Source organism: Chelon labrosus, assembly GCF_963514085.1.
Source record: "Chelon labrosus genome assembly, chromosome: 21".
NCBI lineage: Eukaryota > Metazoa > Chordata > Actinopteri > Mugiliformes > Mugilidae > Chelon > Chelon labrosus.
Window position 1 is genome coordinate 15,248,035 of NC_140354.1, and position 25,024 is coordinate 15,273,058.

The 25,024-nt window shown below is 45.0% G+C and overlaps 4 protein-coding genes across 7 annotated transcripts in view; 2 read left to right on the top strand and 2 right to left on the bottom strand.

Moving 5' to 3' along the window:
* crebbpb (CREB binding lysine acetyltransferase b) overlaps positions 1 to 4,458 on the top strand; it is a 31,200-nt gene extending 26,742 nt beyond the window's left edge. For all 4 annotated transcript variants that reach the window (XM_084570650.1, XM_084570652.1, XM_084570651.1 and 1 more), the window contains exons 29-31: positions 409 to 570; positions 735 to 1,016; positions 1,114 to 4,458. In XM_084570650.1, the coding sequence (XP_084426776.1) occupies positions 409 to 570; positions 735 to 1,016; positions 1,114 to 3,441 (2,772 nt within the window). In that variant the 3' untranslated portion in view covers positions 3,442 to 4,458. The remainder of the gene's footprint in view (positions 1 to 408; positions 571 to 734; positions 1,017 to 1,113) is intronic.
* Positions 4,459 to 4,992: 534 nt separating this feature from the next.
* On the top strand, positions 4,993 to 12,979 carry trap1 (TNF receptor-associated protein 1). The gene is made up of 18 exons (XM_084570977.1): positions 4,993 to 5,209; positions 6,685 to 6,858; positions 6,948 to 7,030; positions 7,118 to 7,258; positions 7,489 to 7,560; positions 7,665 to 7,825; positions 7,923 to 8,032; positions 8,124 to 8,197; positions 8,446 to 8,601; positions 9,468 to 9,588; positions 9,691 to 9,760; positions 9,900 to 10,047; positions 10,169 to 10,354; positions 10,495 to 10,633; positions 10,721 to 10,806; positions 10,939 to 11,084; positions 11,188 to 11,260; positions 12,843 to 12,979. Exons 1-18 carry the CDS (start codon positions 5,089 to 5,091, stop codon positions 12,942 to 12,944), a joined length of 2,163 nt encoding a protein of 720 aa, XP_084427103.1. The 5' UTR covers positions 4,993 to 5,088; the 3' UTR covers positions 12,945 to 12,979.
* Positions 12,980 to 13,974: 995 nt separating this feature from the next.
* On the bottom strand, positions 13,975 to 17,727 carry LOC311506860 (MAPK regulated corepressor interacting protein 2-like). The gene is made up of 5 exons (XM_084570978.1): positions 17,233 to 17,727; positions 17,047 to 17,116; positions 16,489 to 16,628; positions 15,492 to 15,596; positions 13,975 to 14,115 (listed from the first exon to the last, which is right to left on the bottom strand). Exons 1-5 carry the CDS (start codon positions 17,285 to 17,287, stop codon positions 14,045 to 14,047), a joined length of 441 nt encoding a protein of 146 aa, XP_084427104.1. The 5' UTR covers positions 17,288 to 17,727; the 3' UTR covers positions 13,975 to 14,044.
* A 2,030-nt stretch (positions 17,728 to 19,757) lies between these two features.
* LOC311506404 (glycerophosphodiester phosphodiesterase 1-like) lies at positions 19,758 to 24,955 on the bottom strand (the record flags this gene model as incomplete). Its single annotated transcript, XM_084570354.1, has 6 exons — positions 19,758 to 20,790; positions 21,648 to 21,859; positions 22,201 to 22,293; positions 23,293 to 23,398; positions 23,919 to 24,094; positions 24,695 to 24,955. 6 exons carry the CDS (start codon positions 24,953 to 24,955, stop codon positions 20,643 to 20,645), a joined length of 996 nt encoding a protein of 331 aa, XP_084426480.1. The 3' UTR covers positions 19,758 to 20,642.
* Positions 24,956 to 25,024: the final 69 nt, after the last annotated feature.

Sequence of the window (25,024 nt, forward strand, 5' to 3'; positions counted from 1 at the left end):
ATCAGAGAGGTTTAGCTGCCGTTATTCATGCAGAAGATCCTAAAAAATATGGGTTCCCTTGCTTTTGCGCCTCACAAATACGTAGAAATTATTAATTTTCTCAAGGAAACAAACACAAAAGCATAAAATTTCTGTTTCATTGAAAATCCACTGATGTAGAAATGTAGAAATACCTTTAAACGCTGCATATGTAAAAGGAGGCCCTCTTGTTATTGTAGAATGAACGGCCTGATGCTAAGGCCTCTGTCTCCCCCCACAGTTTTTATCATTCTCAAGTAGTCATTATATAAAAGCTTTCAGCAGCCTTTCTGGCAGTGTATAACCACTCAGCCTAATTGCATAATTTAAGCTCACCCGTTGTGCAATCTCTGCTTCTCTGAATGTTCGTGTCTATCTATCTATTACCAGGGAGCCCAGGCTGACAGCAAGAATGCCAAAAAGAAGAATAACAAGAAAACCAACAAAAACAAGAGCAGCATCAGCCGAGCGAGCAAGAAAAAGCCTGGGATGCCAAATGTAGCCAACGATCTGTCCCAGAAGCTCTACGCCACCATGGAGAAACACAAAGAGGTGGGGCGCCATTCTTCTATAACTGATTATATATCCTGTAAATGTTTTGTATATTTTCACACCAAGGTGTCAAGTTGTCATAAATAACAAGACCCTCAGCTTTGGAGGACGGTGAAGATACTCTCACAACTAAAAGACACGTTTTCCCTCCTTTCTGCCGCCAGGTATTTTTTGTCATCCACCTTCATTCCGGGCCGGTCATTAACACGTTGCCTCCCATCATGGACCCCGACCCTCTGCTGACCTGCGACCTGATGGACGGACGTGATGCCTTTCTAACACTGGCCAGGGACAAGCACTGGGAGTTCAGCTCGCTGAGAAGGTGCAAATGGAGCACCATGTGCATGTTGGTGGAGCTGCACAACCAGGGCCAGGACCGCTTCGTGTACACCTGCAATGAGTGCAAGCACCACGTGGAGACTCGCTGGCACTGCACTGTTTGTGAGGTAAGGCATAGTGTTACATACGTGGTAAATCTACATCTTTATCGTTTTTAACCTTTATGGTTTATAACCTTAATGTCGTCTCCATTGCTTGTCACAGGACTACGACCTATGCATTAACTGCTACAACACTAAGGGCCATGGGCACCAGATGGTGAAGTGGGGCCTGGGTCTAGATGACGACAGCAACAGCCAGGGTGGAGAGGCCTCCAAGAGCCCTCAGGAGAGTCGACGTCTCAGCATTCAGCGCTGCATCCAGTCCCTGGTCCACGCCTGCCAATGCCGCAATGCCAACTGCTCTCTGCCTTCGTGCCAGAAGATGAAGAGGGTGGTTCAACACACCAAAGGCTGCAAGCGCAAGACCAATGGTGGCTGTCCTGTGTGCAAGCAGCTCATCGCTTTATGTTGTTACCACGCCAAGCACTGTCAGGAGAACAAGTGTCCCGTTCCCTTCTGTCTCAACATCAAGCACAAACTTAGGCAGCAGCAGCTGCAGCACAGGCTCCAGCAGGCTCAAATGATGCGCCGCAGAATGGCCACCATGGCCGGAAGGGGCATGCCCCTGCCATCGCCACCTACCTCAGCTGCCCCGGACACCCCAAATTCTGTGCAGCAGCCTCATACGCCCCAGACTCCGCAGCCCATTCCCAACCAGCCGCCACAGCAGCAACCACCAAATCCTACCAACATCACCCAAGGCTTTCCCAACAACGGCCGCAACAGTCAGCCCGCAACGCCAGTGCCACAAGGCAAACCAGGGCCGCAGTCGTCCCCGCTCCATCAGCAGCAGTCACCTATGTCCAACATCCCACACACACCGCAGCCTCAGCCTCCACAGCAGCAGCAGCAACAACAGCAGCCAATGCTGGCCGCCCTGAAAGTGGCCAAACAGATAGAGTTGGCAGCCAAGGCAAGGCAGGAGCAACAACAGCAGCAGCGGAATTATGCCATGAATGGGATGCCCATGAACCACCAACGCATGATGGGGCCCATGCAGAGCCCGATGCAGATGATGCAGGGGTCACGTGGCCCACAGGTGATGCCGGCTATGCAGCAAAACCAGTGGGGTCCGGGGATGCAGAATCCGATGCAGAATCCCCAGGGTCATCAGCCGCAGGTCCCTCCTCAACAAGGCCCCATGGCTCCTCAGCAGGCTCAGGGAAACCCAATGCCCCCCCAGGCTCAGCTCATGCAGAGGCCCATGATGCCCCAGTCACAGAGTCTTCAAATGTCTGGGGTCATGGCTCAACAGGGGCCCCCGCAACAGGGCATGGCACCACAGCAACAAAACATGCCCCGGATGCCCGGCAACATTGCTCCGAGTGCCCTGCAAGAATTGCTGCGCACTCTCAAATCACCTAGCTCCCCGCAGCAGCAACAGCAGGTCCTGAGCATCCTCAAGTCTAACCCCCACCTCATGGCCGCTTTCATTAAACAGAGGACAGCCAAGTACCAGGCCAACCAGCCACAGCAACCGCAACAGGCCCAGCAACAGAACCCTCAAGCCATGCTGGGGCCCCAGCCAGGAATGCAGGCCATGGCAACTATGGCAAACCAGGTGCAGAGGCCGGGGATGGCTCCTCAACAGCAGCCTCCTCAGCAAGCGGGGCCCCAGGTCATGGCGCCCATGGGCCCCCAAGGCCAGATGATGAATCCTGCTCAAAATGGTAATCCCCAGCTATACCGCAGACAGCAGCTGCTCCGGATGCAGCAGATACAGCAGGCTCAGCAGCAGCAGCAGCAGCAACAACAGCAGCAGCAGCAGCAGCAGCAGCAGGGAGGCTTGCCTCAAGGCCATGGTCAGTTCCCTCAACAGCAGCCGGGGCCGGCAAGCTACTCCCAGCTTCGTATGCAGCAAATGGCTATGCAAGGCGGCGGTGGGCAAATGGTTCACCACCCTCCCACATCCCAAATGGGCCAAACTGGCATGGGCATGGATGGGCCTCAGAACCTGCTTCAGCAGCGCATGCTTCAGCAGCAACAGCACCAGATGATGAAGCAGCAGATGGGTTCTCCCGCGCAGGCTAACTCGATGAGTCCACAACCCCACATGCTCCAAGGTCAACCCCAGGGAGGAGGTCATTTACCTGGCCAGACAATGGCAAACCCTCTGGGAAACCAAGTACGCTCCCCTGCCCCGGTGCAATCGCCTCGCCCACCTTCGCAACAGGCCCCTCATTCCAGTCCCTCTCCGCGGATACAGCCCCAGCCGTCGCCTCAGCATGGCGCCCTCCACTCCAGCTCTCCCCACCCCAGCCTCGGAGGCCCTTTGTCGGGCCCCATGGAGCAAGGACACATGGGGACACCAGAGCAGAGTGCCATGCTTCCACAACTTAACACACCAAACCGAGGGGGGTTAAATAATGACATGGGTTTAGTAGGTGACACGACGGGCGACACGCTAGAGAAATTTGTTGAAGGATTGTAGCATTTTCAGACAGAAGAACGGCCTTGTTCGGCTTTCAGCTGAGACATTTTTTTTTGTACTTGCTGATGTAAAAAGCTAAAGGAAATGCAAACAAATGAGTCTTACAAGGCCTACGGACTGTGAACTTTCCCTGAAACCAAGGACTACTTTTTCTTATAACACACAGAGTGATTTAATAATTGCTGTTAAAAAGAAGACAACAAAGACACAAAAGAATATATTTTTGGTTCCGACCAGTCTTGCAAGAATTTGCTCTGGTCTTTGTGTTGTTTTAATTTGTTTTTCATTTGTTATGCTCTGGTATTGACTTCTTTTTTTTTTTTTTTTTTTAAACTTCTCAAAACAAAAATGTCATTTTATTATTTTTTTATTTTGTACCTTTGCAAATTAATATAGTATTTGTGTTGAGAAGACTGTAAAATTATTTGTCTGGGAATTTTTTGCCAGGATTCACCTCTTGCTCTGTTTCTCTGTTCTTGGCTAATTTATTCTAATATGCCATTTTTCAAAAGGACTGCCTTTAGGAAAGCCTTAATTTCTTTCCTGTTTGCAGAGTCTAAAGGAGATTATTGTATTTGTATAGATCTAGGAACTATTGCACACACCCAAACACAACATACAGGAGTAAGAGAAACCTACATTGAAGCTTGTTAATGTTCACAGGTGCAGGAATGTTCTTTTTACTGGCCCGGGTCCAGTGTTCGTCTTGGAGATGTTCGAAAATTGCTTTGTCTCTCCTTCAGTCTAAAGAAATTCTCATTAAGTACTGAACCTCTTTTGCCTGTGGTGGGAATTTAACTTGTTTGACTGCTGGTTTGTGTTCAGAGAGAGTTTTGTGCATCATTTTCTCTCGCATTAAACTTGAATTGATGATGAACTATTCTCTACTGTAAATCATGCAGCTAGACAGTACTGTAAATATGCAGAAAATATGAATGAAATCACTGTACAAACTGGTTCAAATGGTTCATTTCGTACTTATATACCATATTGTAAAATAAACCTGTGTGCCACAGACTCATCTTTTATGTTTTTTGTATTTGGGGAAAATTCTCATGTCATTTGACCGATAACATAATATAATATACAATATATAAATATTTCTACACTTAGAGATTCAGTTTATTATTATGTAAGATGAGGAAAACCTCGTCTCATTTGAGAAACTCCATCAAAGTTGTACTATTGTGTTTTTTTTGTTTTGTTTAAAAGCCTGAAACGATGTCAGTAGTTGCGTATTATTATAAAATAATTTTATCTATAGCCAGAATCAACATGACAAACTTATTTGCATCATTTTAAACATTTAGGTTTGATATTTTAGATGACCACAGTTTGACCTTGAAATTAAAATGAAAAACAAACATTTGGGACATTTTTAATAACAAAGGGCTCCAGTAAAAAGCAAATAGAGGACAGATGTTTTATTAATAACAATAATAGTAAAGTTAAGTCGTGTTTAAACATGCGGACAAACTGAAACTATAACTTGAATACGTAATTTCGACTTTTCATCAGGCAGTTGCTGGGCGCCCGTTTGACGTCATTTTAACGCGCCGTCGCGCTGCTAGGTTTAGCGTGTGTGTCTCTGTCGGTCAACCCATAGACCTGTCATATTTGTCTTCTAGTGTCCTCCTGTGTGTCACCATGTCCCGCTGCCTCGCCCTGGCTCGGTTCGCCCTCGGTTCGTCTCGAAGGGCAACGTCTCAGCTAACGTCATGCACGCGGGGCCTGAGCACCCGAAATGTCTCGCGCCTCCTTACCAGTGGTAGGTTCTGTTTGTTAGCTAACCGAGTTAGCCTAGCCTAGCCGGCTAGCTGAGAGCCACAAGTTCATGTGTGAACTGGTTGCTTCGTTTGCCGACCTGCAGTTTAATGCAACGACCAAGTTGTCTTACTGTCCGCTGACAGCTTCGGGTGAGCATAGTTAGCTTAACTGCTGTCTAGTAAAATAATAAAAATATAGTTTTATATAATGTCAACAAAAGTAAAGTTACACAAAGACACACCAAGAAGCGTTACTTTTCACAGTGAGGTGAATAATATAGTTTTTAATCATAACATGATCAGGTTGAATTTGTATTTATCAAAGTTGACCCTTGGTGTAAAGCAGGGGTGTCACACTCGTTTTAGTTCGGGGGCCACATTCAGCCCAATTTAATCTCAAGGGGTCCAGACCAGTAACACAACAGCATCATAAGCTACAAAAATAACGACGACAACTTCAGACTCTTCCTTTGTTTCGGTGAAAATAAGAAAATTCAGTTGAGGAGCACTCGTTTCTTCTACTCCCTCCTCCTTCTTCTCCTCTTCCTTCTCCCCCTTCTTCCTTCATCTTCGTCTTCTTCCTCCTCCTTCTTATCCTTCCTTCTTCTTCTACTCTTTTTCTTCATCCTGCATTCTCCTTTTCATCTTCTTCCTTCTTCTCCCCCTTTGCCCATCTCCTCCTCCTTCTCCTCATCCTCCTCTTCCTTCTCCCCCTTCTTCCTTCCATCTGGTTTTCAATCCTCCCCTTCTTCATCTTCCTCCTCCTTCTTCTCCTCCTTCCCCATCTACTTCTCCTCCTCCTCTTCCTGGAGGAGCTGGGGATCAGTAGGCAGAGCGGATTGTCCACGTACCAGAGGGTTAGCTGAGGGTTCGATCCCCGAAATGTGCCACATGTGCCGAAGTGTCCTTGAGCAAGACACTGTGAATGTGTGTGTGTGCTTGTGTGAGCGAATGGGTAGATGTGTCTGTGACTGCAAAGCACTTTGAGTACCAATAGGTAGGAAAGCTCCATATACCATTCCTTCATCTTCCTCATCCTCCTTCTTCTACTCTTCCTTTTTCTTCATCCGGCGTTCTTCTTTTTATCTTCCCCCTTCTTCCTCTCCTCATCCTTTCTTCTCTCTTCCTCCTTCTTTCTTATCCTTCTCCTCTTCTTTTGCAATTTTCATCCCACGGGACAGATTGGACCCTCTGGCCGGCCGACTTTGGCCCGCAGGCCACATGTTTGACTCCTCTAGTGGTAAAGAGCATATTGCTCCCCATCAATGTTTTGTCCAGTGTGGAAAAACAACATTGGATATCATGTTTCCTCAATTGATTTTCAGTAATCAGTACCCCGATGACAGCTGGGATAGGCTCCAGCCGTCCCGTGACCCTTCTCAGGACAAACAGTTACAAAAGATGAATGAATGAATGAAAGGCATCGGTGCCATGGCTTCCTTCTGACACTGTCCCACCATCTTCCCCCCGTCTTCAGACCTGCAGGTTGGACAGCAGCAGCAGAGGTGGAGCAGTCGACCCAGGGTGTGGAGCTCACAGTGGTCCGGCCTCGGTTTCGGCCAGCAGTCTTATTACAGCACCCAGGAGGTGGAGAAGGACCCAGAGGAGGAGCCTCTGCACACCATCATCAGTGATACGGAGTCTGTGGAAGGTGCCGACACAGTTCCTCTTGAATATTCCCGGCACACATCTGATTATTTGTTTTAATCTGAATGTCGCTCTTCCTCTCAATCTTCCCAGGTAATTTCTCCAAACACGAATTTCAGGCTGAAACAAAAAAGCTGCTCGACATTGTCGCAAGGTCCCTGTACTCTGAGAAAGAGGTAAGATCTCTGTGTGTAAAAAAATAGGGATACTTCCAGCTTCACGTGTAGCTGCTCTTCTGGGACTAATTCCTCGTGTCCCACTAGGTGTTCATCAGGGAGCTGATCTCTAACGGCAGCGACGCTCTGGAGAAGCTGCGCCACAAACTGATCACAGGTGGCGGTGACACGGCTCCTATGGAGATCCACCTGCAGAGCGATGCTGCAAAAGGCACCTTTACCATCCAGGTACACCTGCTTACTGTTTAGAGATGATTTATCCACAACCTCTAGAGCTTTAACATGTAAACATTGTCATTGGTTTTATTTTCTCATGGACCGCTGACCAAATTTCTGTCGTGATTTTTCAACTTACGCCTCGGACAAACTAGACATAGGTTGCCACCTGGTGGGTGAATATGATGCAACATGCTAGGGTGACTCTTTTTGAGTTGGTGGGATTCTCTGTATTTCAACAGGACACAGGAGTTGGTATGACCCAAGAGGAGCTGGTGGCCAACCTGGGGACTATCGCCCGCTCTGGCTCCAAGGTGAGTGTTGTGTTTGTGCTTTTCTTGATTTGTGTATTCGTTCTACCATGCCTGTGCACATGATGTGTCGTCATATAACGATTTCTCTCTCCTCTACATCGCAGGCGTTTTTGGATGCTCTGCAGAACCAGGCAGAGGCCAGCAGCACCATCATCGGTCAGTTCGGAGTCGGGTTCTACTCCGCCTTCATGGTGGCTGACCGCGTGGACGTCTACTCTCGCGCCGCCGAGCCCGGTTCCCCTGGATACAAGTGGTCCTCGGACGGGTGAGAACAATGACGTATCACTGCGAGCAAGAACTCGCCCTGCGTCCATCAGCGAATGATCACGAAATATAATCCTCAAACATTTTGTCTCCTTCAGCTCTGGAGTTTTCGAGATCGCCGAAGCCACCGGCGTTCAGCAGGGAACAAAGATTGTGCTGCACCTCAAAGACGACTGCAAGGAGTTTGCCTCTGAGGACAGAGTGAAAGGTACAACGGCAGTAGCTGCTGCTCTGCTTGGATGAACTAAAGCTGCAGTGAGGAAATGAATGCATCATCGCTGCTGTCGTTTCTGTTTCAGATGTTGTAACGAAGTACAGCAACTTTGTGAGCTTCCCTATCTTCCTGAACGGACGGCGGCTCAACACCCTGCAGGTGAGTTTCTCTAGCTCCGTTGTTCTCTTGGTCTTGGGGCAACACTTAAAGCCTCATCATCTAAACCTTATCCTCTAAACACTTGAATCAGTAACTCAAAACAAGTCCAGTTGTCTTTGTTTTTAGTCGTAGCCAACACTATTAGTCTTGAATCTATCTCAACATGTCGGTAAACAATTTATAACATTTAGAATAAACCAGATGAAGATGTAGATGTAAATTCTTGTTTGTCCTCGGTCTTCCCTCAGGCCTTGTGGATGATGGAGCCAAAGGAAATCAGTGACTGGCAGCACGAGGAGTTCTACCGCTACATTGCCCAGGCGTACGACAAGCCCCGCTACACTCTGCACTACCGCGCCGACGCCCCGCTCAACATCCGAAGCATCTTCTACGTCCCTGACGCCGTGAGTTTTTGTGACACTTTATTTCAGGTGTAGTTTTGCAAACAAAACAATAAATACAAAGCTGGAAATCATTTAGGTCCGGATTAGGCTTGGATCTGAGGCTTAAAGGGGAACTAACATTTTTTACAACCTGGACCTTATTTCTGGCATAAAATATGATCGTTTACTCACCCATATAACTTTGGTGTCATTTGGAGTCGTTCAGATGATATTTAGATCCGCGTATATCTATATAGTGGAAGTGAATGGGGCACCAAAACGCAGCCTCTAAATAACGCATTATCTGCCACGAAACTCGTTCATTTCACAAATATTTAGTTATGATACGCTAGTGCTATTCCCCGTTGAGTCCAGAGTCATCATCCAGGGTCTGTAGATTGACCTACTAACTTCTGACCTGGATGACCTGAGCGGCGCACGCACCACGCGTGGCTTGTTTACCTGTAATTTGCTACTGCTAGTTTTTTGCAACATGGCTGAATATTTTTCCAGTTCTGAGGTTGTAGATAACAGGTAACTCCGGACTCAACGGGGAATAGCACTAGCGTATGATAACAAAATATTGGTGAAATGAACAAGTTTTGAGGCAGATAATGTGTTATTTAGAGGCTGCGTCTCGGTGCCCCAGTCACTCCCACTGTATGGATATATGAAGCGCTCCACTGGAGCTAAATATCTTCCGAGGGACTCCAAATGACACCAAAGTTATATGGGTGAGTAAACGATCATATTTTATGAAAGAAATAAGGTCCAGGTTGTAAAAAAAACAGTAGTTCCCCTTTAAATACCAGCGTGTTTCATGAATTCTCTCTTCAGAGTATGAAGGAGGTTGTGCTTGTGTGACGATAGAGTTTACTCCTCAACAGAAGCCAAGCATGTTTGACGTGAGCAGGGAAATGGGCTCCAGCGTGGCGCTGTACAGCAGGAAGGTCCTGATCCAGACCAAAGCCGCTGACATCTTGCCCAAGTGGTTGCGCTTCCTTCGAGGTCGGCATCCTCATCCACATTCACTTTTCGACTTTATGTAACGAAGCAAAAAGAAGGTTTTTCTTTTGCATTAACTGAACGTATGTGTGTGTGTGTGTTCAGGTGTGGTGGACAGCGAGGACATTCCTCTGAATCTGAGCAGAGAGCTGCTGCAAGAGAGCGCCCTCATCAGGTACAACACCAGCGTTGCACTGTTGATCTGGAATCTTAACTGGATGTGTTTAAACTGTGTGGTTAAAATCATTATTTCAGGAAAATGTAATGTGTTTCTGTGTCTGAAACGAACTCTCTTTCCACCGCCATCTGTTCAGGAAGCTTCGTGATGTTCTGCAGCAGAGAGTGATCCGTTTCCTGCTGGAGCAGAGCAAGAAGGAGCCGGAGAAGTACAACAGCTTCTTCGAGGACTACGGCCTCTTCATGAGAGAGGGCATTATCACCACCCAGGAACAAGACGTCAAGGTGACCCCCTTTGGTTTTTGAAGGTCAAAAGACTAGTTTGCGTTAGCCAGCAGTGTGGAAGTGACATTTTATCTGACGAATCGTTTACATCAGCAGCCTCTCTTCGTGTTTCTTTCTACAGGAGGACATCGCCAAGCTGTTGAGATACGAGTCGTCTGCTTTGCCAGCCGGCCAGCACACTAATCTGATGGAGTACGCGTCCCGCATGAAGGCCGGGACACGCAACATCTACTACCTGTGCGCCCCCAACAGACATCTTGCAGAGCACTCCCCCTACTACGAGGCCATGAAACAGAAAGACATGGAGGTAATAACTCGCTCCTGTGCCAAATACACAATCGCACGACTAAATATTATCTAGTTTAAAGATTTAATGGGGAAGATAACGTCATGAAACTTTTATCTGTGGGATTTAAAAGCCAACACGTGTCTATTTTCCGTGCAAAGGTGCTGTTCTGCTACGAGCAATTTGACGAGCTGACCCTGCTCCACCTCAGATCGTTTGACAACAAGAAGCTGATCTCGGTCGAGACCGACATCGTGGTGGATCACTACAAGGAGGAGAAGTACGAGGAAAACAAGCCAGGTCTGCTCCTCTCTCGTGTCTCCTTTTAGTTTTAGCGGGATGTCTCTCCTCCTGTCACAGCTGTAATCTTGTTTTAATCCTCTGCAGCGTCTGAGCGTCTCACACAGGAGCAGGCCGACGACCTGATGGCGTGGATGAGGAACTCTTTAGGTTCCAGAGTCACCAACATTAAGGTAATAAAGAGTCTGCTGTGGAACTAAGACAGAACATTTCTCTGTTTTGGGTATAAAAGCAAGCTTGATCTTAGCTCGTCTTAAACTTGTTGCAGACGTGTCGGATAACACGTTTTCTCCTCTGCTCCTCAGCTGACTCCTCGTCTCGACACCCACCCGGCCATGATCACGGTGCTGGAAATGGGCGCCGCACGCCACTTCCTCCGCACCCAGCAGGTGGCCCGCACGGCCGAGGAGAGGGCGCAGATACTGCAGCCCACGCTGGAGATAAACGCAGGGTGAGAGAGAGAGACGGGCCTGTCTGGTGACATTAAAGAAGAATGTGTTGTTGTTGTTTTTTATTTGACCACTTCTAAGTTTGCTCTACTTTTCATCTCATAGACATGATCTGATCAAGAAGCTGCAAGCTCTGAAGGACACAAACTCTGAACTGGCTGGATTGTTATTGGAACAGGTACTGTGTGATTATTTATTATAAGGATCGTTGCTTTCTGATGCTGATACTTGACGTCACCAGACTCAAGTAGTATCAGAATTTGAGCGTGGTAGCACGTCATTTGGATTTCATTACGGAGCGGGTTTCAACCATAGACTGTTTAAAGATGCTCCTTTAAAGTGAAGCCAAAGCAAGTAGAGCTCCCCCTGGTGGCTGGCTGCAGTATAGGTCATAAGCTCCACCTCCTCCATGTTAGTGGATGGGCCAAACTAAAACACTTAAATACACTCAAATATTTATTTTTCAAGGATGGTTTCTGTCATTTTAGGTAGTTAATATAATACTGATGCATGTTCAAGTGTGAATTCTTTGGATAAGTTTCATTCTAGTTTGTTATTTCACGCTATAGAAACATGATGTGACATAAATGAGTTGCTAAAAACTGGTCCCATGGGACAATGAGAGTTTTAAAAATAAAATAAATAAGTATAGTGTATAAACCAACATTTCCTTGTAACTGGTGGAGGTTGAGCAGAGCGTAGTATTAATTAAACGAAAAGGAAAGTGAGTCTGGTGGAAGTGTAGTTGGGTCATCGTTATCGTGGCTCGAAATTCACAAGATGATGCCGCCCATATCCCTGGGAAAATGGCGTCAGTTTGGCCAATGCAAGGAAGTGGCGACACAGTGTCCATATTTATATACAGTCTATGCTTTAAACTGATACACGGAGGAGGAAAAAGTCTCTGCAGGCACTTAGATGATACTACAACCACTATACAATACTATTAACTGTTCATCCTTATCTGATATGTGAGTATCTATTACAGCAGACATGATAGTAGAATCGTCCATCACCCAAACAACATAATGAATTCTCCTGCGTTTCCCTGAGATTTTGTGGACGTGGGAACCTCCAGGCAAAGTCTCCTTTTAATGCAATCCCTAAATTCCTCCGTATTTACAAGTAATCTTTAAAAAATAAAAATGTAATAATGTACATTTTTACAGTGCAAATTCCAGCATTACCCATTTATTTTGTACTGTAACACAAAGGGTCCACTACAATACGGATAATGTAGGTAATGTTACTCTCAATATGGTTAGACTGTTCATAGTGAGTACAAAGTTAATGAGTAATGCTGGAATTTGCACTGTAAAAATGCACGTTGTTGAGAGTAACATACTGTAATGACAATAACAAGCGTGTCCTATTGTAGTGGCCCCTTTATATTGTTTATATTGTACGTTACAAAGATTTTGGTTTCTGTTTGCTTTTTCCAGTGAAACTTCCTGCAGAGATGTTTCACATTAAAAGCATTTTGTCAGCATCACAAAGGACAAACCAGACAGTTTATGGGTTTAAATTTGAGACATTAACATGCTGCACCTGATGAATAGAAGTAACTGGAAATAAAATAGAGCAGAAAAGTAGTTGGACGAGGGACCTGTTGTAAAAATGTAAAATATGTTGGTTTTTACCTGGTTAACAATGAAGTGACTTCCCTTTTTAACGATTTTAACTGTGACTAGTGATCAGACTTTTGTTTTGTTTAAATTAGGTATTTTTTTAATACGATTCCATTTATTTCTGTTTTCCAGATCTATGACAACGCCATGATCGCGGCAGGTTTGAACGACGATCCCCGGCCGATGATTTCCCGCCTCACCGATCTCCTGACTAAAGCTTTGGAGAAGCACTGAGAGCCGCCTGCAGACTCCAGCAGTGCAGACTGTCTATTTTTTGTTGTTGTTTTTTTTTTTAAAGATGACAGCTGGAGAACTGCAGAACGCTACGTGCCGCTGTTCATCTGGAGCCATGAATTCACATCCTTCCCCCCCTCTGGAGTACCCTGTTCCCACTGATGGAGCGCACGAAAAAGGCTTGGAAAGGAAAACGAACTGCTTCTACATCAATACTCCTCCTTCTTTCAGAGTTTCAGTATGTGGTAGATGCCATCAGCAGGCTGGTCGTGGTTACACCTGTCAGTCACAGTCCTGTCACGCCCATTTCAAAACGGTTGTTCTTAATCTTGTTTAAAAGATATCACATGCTACCAAAATAAAAGTCGCCAACCTCCTGAACTCTCTGGATGAAAACCGGAATCAAAATAAAAGTGAGATGCATTGAATGTTGGTCAAGCTAAAACAAACCGGTTGAAATATAATGTAACAGCAGCTAATGATGCTTGAAGTCTGAGACGGTTTCTGTCCCAGTTCAAACGTAAAACGTCCAGTCTTTCTCTGCGAGCCTGCCTTTTTATTACATTGTTTAATATTTTATGTTCACTCCTGTGGTTTGTTAGCAGGTTAAGATTGGAAGCAAGATGAAATGTATGGTGTGTGTAGCCGTGAGTGTTGTCAATCAAGTACTTGTGAACCTCTACTAGAAAACTTCACAACAGCTTAAAGAAATAAAACAAGTTTCAGTAAAATGAAACGGAAAAGAAAGAGGTAAATCCAGAATTTCTTCAAAATACACTTTTACTGCATTTTAAAGTAACATCTCTGCTGTGAGGGTGAACATGACAAACCCTCCGCTTCAAGGCGTCATCCTCTCGTCTGTCACAGACTGGATAGTTGGAGATGGACGGATGAGTTCAAATAAAGTGATTCTCAGTACTTTTTTGTTTGTTTTTTTGTCAGCGTCCCAGCGCTGTCAGTCCGTTTGAATCACTTCAGAGTAGGGGGAGCGCTTTGACCCGTCACGCCTCCCGATCAGACTTTCTTCTCCCTCCGTGAGCCGTCGAACTTTCAGGTCTCACCTCCCGACTGTCCCAAGAGCGTCCGAATCCAGAGGAGGGTCAGGACAACTTGTCTATGTTGGCCAAGAAGCGCTGGGCCCACCATTCATCCAGATCTATGGGCACGAAATCTGAGAAAAGACAACAGGTCAACAACATGAGATGATGGATGTAATCATCACTGCACCCTAGAAAAACTACCAAATAGATGAAATCTGTAGAAAAAAAATAAAACTATTGGCCACTGAAAGTCAATTAAAAGCAGTAAAAACCTCTCAATACTGGTGCATATCTTATGTTTACAACTTTGACCGGAAGTGTGTGATTGTGTTTACTGCCCTCTAGTGGTCAAAATGAGAAGTGTTAGGGGAAAAAAACAAGCACTAAAGCTAGTAATAATGTAGAACTAATTATTAGCTGGTTAGCTACAAACATATCCGTATAATAAAACAGTGTGTTAGTTAACAGCTAATTTAGAAAAAGGTTTTCCAGTCATGAGACATGCTAACGATATTCACAGCATGCTAACACCAACTGACATTAGCATGCTAGCGATTCACATTGGTCTATTTAGCTAACAAAAAACAGAGAGACGGCAAAGCACAGTAATATATTATAATATAAATAACCACTTATTTATTTAGTCGTCACCAATAATGCCACAAGACGGACATTTATATTGCCATATTTATATTTATATTGGTATTAACCAACGTGTCTTTCTGGTGAATGGCGAACGATCACTGCCATCTGGCGGTCACAGTTAAGAACTGCAACACAGCTGTCAAGCTAACGTCAGAACATTATACCACAACATCCGGTACGCACTTTCAAAGTAAAAGTGAACAAGCCTTTAGGCCGGAAAAAAGTATGTCGTACCTAGGGACGACATGCAACTACACTAATCAGTTTATTAGGTACAATAGCAACCGAATGTATTTTAATAACCCAGCCATGCGCTAAATCCTGTATCATGACTGATAAAATGTTTAGTTTATGTTGAAACAGTGCATGAAAGGCAGGACGGTGCTGGAGGATGTAGTTTATTGTGCTGTTAAACTTTACAGATTTAAACTTTCTGTTAATTAGCCTAGCACACCGGCTAAAACGGGGCTGTCAAATTAATAGAAAGGTTGATACAACACAGTACAATTCAATAGCAATACAAAACCCAACCTCCAAAATGAAAACACACAATTTCATTGAATTAGTTTTCACTAGTGTACCCAATGAACTGGCAAGTGTACATATTCATATGGCAATCTTCCTCCATGCATGTCATCTACTGCATTAAAACTTACTGTCCAGGCTGCAGCAGTTAAAGGCTTGTGGGGTTCAGTTAGATGACACTTAATTGCTTTAAACATCTGGATCGGTGCACAAGGCTTGTAAGATTCGATGGCAGCGGGTAGAAGGGAGAATGGTCTTATTTTAATCCTTCAAAATCCAGATTTAAGACGTGAAGACAAGGAGGAGGAGGAGAAGAAGGAGAAGCAGCTGTACTCACCGTCCATGTGTGGGCTGGGGGTGGCCTCTTTGTAGTGGACCGCTCCGTGGGTCGCCTCCGGCCCCTGGCTGGGTCCCTGCTCCTGCTGCAGCACCTCCTGCCAGGCTGGAAACACAACAACTCAGTCAATAAGGCCAACATTAATAACAAAATGACTGAAAATGGGGAAAAAAAAAAAAAAAAAACGCCCTGCACCCCTGTGACACACCCACAGTAAAGTCCACAAGGGCAACCGCTTTTCAAAGGCGCTTCAGGCAAATGTTTGTATTTCAAAGAACAAAAGTGTTACCATGATGTGTGTGTGTGAGAACTATGATTGCTTCTATCTCTGGTAGCTCCTTCCACGTCACAACGTTCACAAAACTCAAACGCTTAACTTAAGTTTGGCTATATCAAGTATTGAGGTATTTCACAGAGAATGAACTGCAATCTTTTTCTAGGGGGGGGGGTCGGGCCTACACTGTGCCCTTGTCCACTCGAAGACAAGGTTACTGAAGTTGTTTATGAGCTGCCGTGGCCGAGGTTCAATGCCAACAACGGGACACGCAGAAAGCAAGAACAGCTGAGCCACGAGAGGCCTCCTGGAGACAGAGTGAGCCGGCCAACGTCAGAAAGAAGCCGTGCAGACCTAACAACACGCTCCGCTGCCTTTTCTTTAAAGTGGACGGGCTAGTCTCTTTGCCGTCTCCCTTTGGCACGTGTTCCCGTGCGGGTCGTGGGGGCCGTGAAATGCGGGCGTGAGAGAAACACTTAAGTTGCTGGCTGCCTATCGTGGCTATCAGTGTCAGAGCAGCTGTGTGGGTGAGGCCTGAGAGAGGAGGGGGGAGGAGGAGGAGGAGGAGGAGGAGGAAGAGGAGGAAAGTTGGCGGCTCTTAGAAACACCAATAGTGAAACGGTGTCATTCACAAGGGATGTCTGTCTGGTTACAGTGAGACAAAGGAGCGTTGTCTGCTCCCATCTTCTCAGATTTCCAGTCAGACAGAATTCGCTTCCTCACCCTCGTAGACAAACTTGACGTTTTCCTCGTGCGCAGGGGTGAAGCTCTCTTCGTGCTGGTCGTCTGCAGGGGCGGCCGCCGCGGGCTGATGGTACTTCTTACCGTTCAGGCGGTTGAAAACTATCCTGGGTGCAGGAAGGCTGATGGGCACAGAGAAAAGAAGAAGAAGCATGTCACAAGTGTGCCGAAGACTTTTTCTTAAACTCTGACCCCGGCTCCGAGCAAGGTCGGCTGAGCAGAAATTACAACAGCTGAATGAAGGACCACGTGCCGCCTCGCCTTCCCCCAAGGTCACACGCAAAACACACGCAGGACCTGACTGACTGGCTGGTTCAAAATCATTAAAACAACAGCAGCAGCAGCAGCAGCAGCAGCAGAAAGACTGAGCCACGAGGAACACAGAGCATGTCTGCTGCTTGACTCAGCCTGATGACGCTCACTGCTGCCAGGGAACCGTGTTTCACTCACACACACTTCACCAAACACAAACAACAAGAGAATGACACGCTTAATAAACTTTTTAAGACAGATCCCTCATTGCTAGTGTCTCTTACTTACTCAGGCATGTTCCAGGATGTTTGCTTGTGCTTGAAGTCGTTGATTTTGTTGTCCAGCTGCTGCGTAGGCCCTGGAAGATGAAATAAAAATGAAATGAAATACAAGAATCTGATCATTAATTGTCCAAGAGGATGCATGGATCTGTGAAAGTGCGTTTTCAAGTCGGTTCCAGTACTAAAGGCTCACCTGTCCGTCGCTGGGTGACCAGTTTGCTGGGGCCTCTTGTGATCGTGTACATCATGCGCCGGCAAACTCACCTGTAAACCGCAAGTTTGTGGCACTTTGGAGCTAAGGCTCCCAGATGGAGCAGGCCTGCGTAGTTAAGACACTACAAGTGAAGCACATCCGTCCAAGATCTGGCGGCGAGAAGGAAAAGTCTCTTGGTGTGTGAGGAATCGGTCCGTTTCCCTTCCGCGGATTGGGTTAAATTTTCACCGACGAGGAGCAAATCCACGGGGCTGGCATGAGACCGGGTGAAGTGTTGAGTAACCTCGTGAAACAGAACCGAGCGACGCGTTTCTCTCCGCGTAAAAGCACCACCAGCAGCAGCAGCCCGCAGCGCATCTCCACCTTCCCCTCCTTATATCACCTGCGGTCCAGACATATAAGTGTGCACGTAAGTCACTTTGGCGTCCTGTCCTGTCCTGTCCTGTCCTGCCACAATGTCACATAACCTGAGGCAGCGGCTGTCATTCATAAGACACTGGACGCGCACCGTCAAAACGCAACACTATTCGACGTCCCTACACGCCTCCTCCTGCGTTTTAAAGAGACAGCGTCCCGGGACTGTATCAAAACTCCGACACAAGGGGACTCCGAGGGCCAAGCCGTGGGATCTTCTTAAAAAACACTTCCGGATAGCATTTTATTTTTAAAAAAATCTCCCACTACAGACTTGCAGGATGTAATGAAGCTTTCCTTTGTAGCGAACCTGCCATCCGCATTTCTCTCGGGTGTTATAGTGAGAATGACTGCACAATGTACACAAACCAGTTTAATCCTATAGGCACATCCCCCTCTTCTACATCTATGTTTAGAGTAACATAACTATCCCCCTACCTGCCAACGGTCTCCGTGTTTACACTACACACAGGAGAACTGGGCGCAATCATTTTTACGCACAACTGGCTTTAAAAACGCAGCCAGGCTTCAACAAAAACATTGTGGTAACGAGGATATAAAAAGTCTAAAGCAGTAAAACAATAATAGTAATTGCACTGCAACTGAAAATCCTTGTAACACGTTTGAGAGAAAGAGAAAAAAAAACACAACAAATATTACAGTGTTTATAACTACTGTAGGTATGTGGCTGTCACACACCTGTCTGGATTAGTTCTAAATAAATCCAAACAGACTTTTTCTTGCTGGCATGCTGCTACAAGCGCCCTGGGCCGAACAGAGTGTACAAAGCCTGAAGACAGACAGTGACGTTATTAAGGGACAGGACATCCAGGACAGCATGCGACTCCAAAACTGATGGGAAGACAAAGAGAAAACTTGTCAGGGAGGGCTTCAGAGTCTGGCAACATTAATTGAGGAGCAAGTTGTGGCATGTTTCTCCTTACACGTGTCCCGTTCTTCATCAGTCTGGGCTGTGGGGCAGGTGGAACACACTTAGAAGCATATATATATATATATATATATATATATATATATATATATATATATATATATATATATATATATATATATATATAAAGAAAGTAAAATGTTTGGTGCAAAAACAACACAGCACATCAGCAAAAAGAGCACCATACCCACGGTGAGGCACGGCGGTGGCAGCATCATGTTTCGGTGCCGATTTTCCTCAGCTAGAGCTGGAGGCAATCATGGACAGCTCCAAGTTTACCAAGAAGGTTTTGGGTTCGAATCCTTCGCCTTTCTGTGTGGAGTTTGCATGTTCTCCCTGTGTCTGCGTGGGTTCTCTCCGGGTACTCCGGCTTCCTCCCACCGTCCAAAGACATGCTGGTTAGGTTAATTGGTGATTCTAAATTGGACGTAGGTGTGGATGGTTGTCTGTCTCTCTGTGTTAGCCCTGCGATAGACTGGCGACCTGTCCAGGGTGTACCTCGCCTATCGACCAATGACAGCTGGGATAGGCTCCAGGCCCTCCAGCGACCCTTCACGTGACAAGCAGTTACAGAAGATGAATGAATGAATGAATGAATGAACTCCCAAGTTTTGTCTGCAACAAAGCTAAAAACGAAGAGGACCTTTGACCTTTCAGCATGACAATGATGCAATTCAACAAAAAAAATGACTTCTCGCCACTGGTCTTAAAAATCATTGCATCATTTAAATAAAAGGTATACAAATCTCCCGGTTATACAGGGATTTATGGATCTTTTGTGTTCACACTAAATTTAAATGATGTGGCGTCACAATCAGATTGCCCAGGTCAGATCTTAATGGCCTTAAACCATTAACACAAACTGCAAACTGATACAAAGGAAACTTCCCTCTCTCTTTTTTTAGACGTTTATTATTTTAAGAAATTCACATCAGTTTTTCAAACACATCCTAAAGATTTGTTTCAACCAAACAAAGCAAGATGAAATGTTTACTGATGAGGAAAACCAATTTTCTATAATTTATTTCACAATGAAATCTCAGACCATAACTTTATCTTTCATCTAAAAGTATTTCCTTTTTTTTTTATAACAATGTTCTTTGTATCACTACTGATGTAAAGTTTGTATTTCACAGTTACAGGTAAATTGCACACGAGGCCTGTTCTGACATTCTTTGCCGTCACACCTAACATGAAAAGAACAGGTCAGACATAAGATGAGGGGGAAAAAAATAACATTTCTCCCTCCGAGCTATTAATCACAAAAATAAAACAACATATCAGTGTGGCCTTGAATACGAAATAAATGACCCGTCTCCACGTCTAAGTTACAGCTACTGCACTAAAACAAGATGCAAATATAATATTCATCTCACACTAAAAGCCTCCAGCAACACATACGAGTTCAGCGCCGCGTCTACTCGCTCAGCCCGGTCAGATTATCCTTATCCTATCCGTAATCTTATATAATCCTAAATGTCTCGTAGCTCTTGTGTGTTTGCACTTAATGACAGAAGGCAAGTTTCAGTCAAGTCCTGGAACATTCACAGCAGATCGTCTACCAGTATCTACAAAAGCAGGCATTTAAAAGGTAATATCACACCCGCGGCGCGTACCCTGGTGTCCCAAACTTGCGACAAAGCCCGTGGAAGTTCACCGCAGAAGGTAGAAAAGGTCTTTAAGGTAGCGTAATCCCTGGTCCAGGTGAAGTGGAGGTATTGCAGTTGGTAGTAGGATAAGAATTAAGAATAAGGGTGGCGGTTTAAGTTTAAGGGGAAATCACCTGTATACCAGCTACAGGTGAGCAAGTGATAGAAACCTTACTTTATTTGAATGATAGTTAGTAGTGAGCACCAAACGTCCTGCTTCAACTTGGAGTTGTAACACATTTCAATATTTTATGTTCTTTGAAAAGAGCTGTCAAACCTCTAACATGTTCTTCAAGAAGGAGTAAAGAGTAAATATCTTTTATAAGCTGGGAAAATTGAGACGTTAAAAACCCCTGCGAGTGTTTGCGTGACTAATTTCAGAAATGAGGTTCGCAGTCTTCCAGCAGACTGTCAGTGATGTAGCCGATCTCCAGCAGGTTCTGGTAGTAGTCCTTCTCCACGCCGGTGTTGACGGTCCAGCCCAGCACCTCCACCCCTCTCTCTGCCCAGTACTGAACGTAGTCCCTGATCAGGAGAAAGGAGGAGCAAGACGTTCAAATACATTTAGTATCCAAGGCTGAATTCACTTGAACCCATCAAGCTTGGTAAAAGTTAAAGGGGAATTACTGTTTTTTACAACCTGGACCTTATTTCTGGCATAAAATACGATCGTTTACTCACCCATATAACTTTGGTGTCATTTGGACGATATTTAGACCTGCGTATATCCATATAGTGGGAGTGATTGATGAATGAACGAGTTTCACGGCAGATAATGCGTTATTTAGAGGCTGCGTTTCGGTGCCCCATTCACTCCCACTATATGGATATACGCAGATCTAAATATCTCCCGAAGGAAAACAAATGACACCAAAGTTATATAGGCAAGTAAACGAACATATTTTATGCCAGAAATAAGGTCCAGGCAGTAAAAAACAGTAGTTCCCCTTTAAGTGGTAAACAAATGTAAATATCACATTAAACAACATTAGGACACTTCTTCATGGTACCTAATAAAGCAGTTACGCTCAGCGTTCATGCAGAGGTGGACCTTGCAGACCACATATGACCTGACAATGTCGCCTGTGAACATCACATGTTTCTCAACCTCACTGAGATGCACGGGGACGCAATTTGAAATGTGTCTGGAAGTTACCAAATATGGTTCCTCGCCCGATAAAGGGTTAAGCATGCACTATACTTAAAATATTATCAGCGCCAGTAGACTTACTGGCGCTGATAATATTTTAATAACTGAACTATCCATTTAAACTGATTGAAGGTGATGAGTTAGATCACAGTCCTGCCCGTCCACAATCACACACAACTTTGCAGGTGAACATCCCTAATGAAAAACAAAACAAAACAAAACACACACTTACTTTGAAATGGAGTCTTTCTGCACCAGGATGGCAGAGATCCCACAGAGCTTCCACAGTATGTGATGGTGGGCCCAGTCCAGCAGGACATCCAGAGCGCCGGTCCAAAGCTGACTCCACGTGGAGAGGGTGCGAGGGGTGCCGTCGCCAAATCGGCTCAGCCTCCAGGGACGGTGTGTGAGGGCCGTGACCACGTGGGGGTCAGTCTGACGCATCTGCGGACAGAAAAGGTTTACATGGTAGGCCTCGGCATTTGAGGAAAACGAGGTCACTCATGCCAGTGAAGACGTACTCATTCTAATATAACAGTCCTGCACTAAATCGTAGCCTCATGAAGGTTAAGGTTTTTTATTTGTTCATAATAACAGAGAATTAATAACAGCCCCTTTCTTACGCTGCATCAACACAAACAGTCATGAAAGGGGATTTGGTGCCACACTGACATGTTAGCATGCATTCATTTTCACTAGTGTACCTAAAGATTTGTCGAGTGAGCGTACATAAATAGTAATACAAGTCATAGCTTTCAAAAGATCATGACCATATTTTTCATTACCTTGTAGATGACTTTGGGTTCAAAGGAGCAAACGACGCTGGAATTGTAAAGGGCCGGGAACTTCTTGTACATCTCATGAAGCACAGACACAGCCTGGAAATGATTTAAACACTAAATAAGAGGCTGGTTGTATTTGGGACTGACAGCATAGTGTAGGGAAAAGCATGTAATGAAATGTGCACATATATAAACAGGAAGTTGTATTAGTTTAACCTAAGGAGCAGATAACTCATCATTCTGTTTTAATGTAGTTCAGCCAATGTTTTTGTGCAAGCACAAGTTTCTACTGGGAATCATTTTGTGTGTTTTTTTAGGGGCTTATCCCCAGTAACGGGTTAAGAGTTGCTGCTACACATACGCGACCAACAGACACTCATGGGTAACAGGCAAGACCCCTCTCACGTCCTCCACTCAGCATTTAAGTGGCTCCCCTCTGGACGGCGGCTCCGTTGCCCCACCTGCAGAACTCATAGGAGGAAGGCCGTCTTCGCCCCCAAAGCACACACGCAACCATTCTATTTATTTTATTTTTGTTTCTATTTATTTATAGTTATTTTTACTTTTTGTTATTTCATTTATTTTTAGTTATTTCATTTTTATTTCTATGTATTTATAGCTATTTTTATTTTGTTCTTATTTTTTATTTATAGTTATTTTTATTTTTTGTTCTTATTTCTATTTATTTTATTTTTATTTTTATTTATAGTTATTTTTATTTTTTGTTCTTATTTCATTTATTTTTAGTTATTTTATTTTATTTCTATTTATTAATAGTTATTTTTATTTTTGTTCTTATTTTGATTTATTTTTATTATTTTATTTTTATGTATTTTTTTTATTATATTTATTACCTTTACTCTGCAGTAACAAGCAAATATATAATCCATGTAATTCCTGTTTACATTTGCACTTTATTCACTTTACTCTTACAGTCATGTTTACATCCTCCATGGACAGTTTTTTGCACATACTTTGTATTGTTCCATTTTTTGTTTTTTTTGTTCCTTGTGTTCCTTGTGCCTTTGTACGTCATGCTTAAAGTTTTCTGAATCTGAATCTGAATCCACACGCCCCGAGGTTAGATATTCGTACCTTATCAGGTTGACCTTTGACATCGAAGAAGATGGTCAGCTGGTGTTTGATGCACTCTTCCACCGCCTCCTGCAGAGTCGGGACCTTTTCGGCGCTGAACTTGTCCCTGGAGACGAGAGAAACCGTGGAGAAAACAGAGATATTACTCCTGGTGTATAAAATAATCACTCGTTCAAGGCTATTTATCGTGTTCCTTTCTTGTAAATCTGTTATAGGAGCTGAGATATTTCCTTAAATCCAGCAGTGATCCTAGTTTTGGGGGGGGGTTCCTCCATGCTAATGTTTGCTGCCGTCAACAGAGACTGAAACACCACGTTTGTCACAGCCTGAGTGATATTGTGTTTTTATGTTTATTTACTTATGTGTATGTCTTTGGTTAAATTAAATCAGGTTTATTAATCATATTATATCTTGTCTAAACATAAAGTAGCGGAACAGTCACTCAGCTGTTTTATTTAAGGCTTTGTTTGACTTGAGGATCATGTTGGAAGTATAAGTATTTCCTTAACCCTCAGTGTAATTTACTACCCTCTTACGGTGTTCACAGATTCCCTGCTCACTTCATTGAGCTTTTTGTTAAAACCTAAGCATGAAACACTTTCTGACTGGTAGCAGTTACGACGTACTTCAGCCTGTGGCGAGCGGCGGCATCCAGCCTCCTGAGCTGGACAAGGTGAAGCTTGTTGAGCGGCCCAGAGCCGTTGGTGGTGCGGTCCACGGTCTCATCGTGCATCAGCACGGCCACTCCGTCGGCTGTGAAGCTCAGGTCCAGTTCCACTCCGGTCGCTCCGTTTCTGCTGGCCTAAAAATCAAACACGAACATGAATCACAGGAGGTAAAGACAATCCTAAAGAGTCAGCAGCAGCAGCTCAGCCAAAGCAAGGTTAGGTTGTCATCACTGACCCTGACGTTTTGGCGGTTCAGCGTTTTGTTGGTTAGAAAATTTTCAGCAACACATTATCAGAATAAAACCAAGTCATCTGGGAGCAAATGACCTGAACAGAAGGGAAGTATAAGCTCAGAAGAAAAGTGCTGGTGCCAGCATTTGGAACAATAATAAGACACTGCATTGCATTCAGCCGACTACAACATGAGCAACTGAGCTGCATCCACTCATTTCTGCAAAAGATTTTTTTGCTTACACTGCAAAAAAAAAACAGCCATAATGTCTACATGGCTAACCAACTATGAATCTGGGTTATCAAAAATAATGAGAAAGGAACAATTACCACACATAACCTTGTAGTGAAAAGACTCAACATCCCTCTTGGGACTGACTAGCACCTGTTCTGTGCTAGATAACAAAATAAAACACAAAGGCCTTTTGTCATTTGATTTCTGCATCAGGTTCTCATAGAGATCCATGGTTTCAGCTGATCCTGTGTCTCCCTGCCGGCCTGACCTCTCTGATCGCTGCCAAGGTGTTCTCCGGAGCATCGTGGCTCCCCCCGCGGTGCGCCACCACCGGCACCGCGCCCGAAGGAGCCCTGGGCCGCAGGACTCGACCGGCCTGGTCCGCCGGCACCGGAGGAAACCGGAACATCACCATGAAGACGTAGAGGAATGCGGTGAGGAGGGAGGCCCCGGTGGCGCTCCTCGTAGCCAATAACACGAGGAGGAAAAGAGCCGAAAAATACATCACTTCGTCCCCGATCTGCAGCATGGCGAGAGGAGGGTATCTGGTGTCACCACCACCACCACCACCGGGAGGCAAGGCGGAAAAGAAATCGGT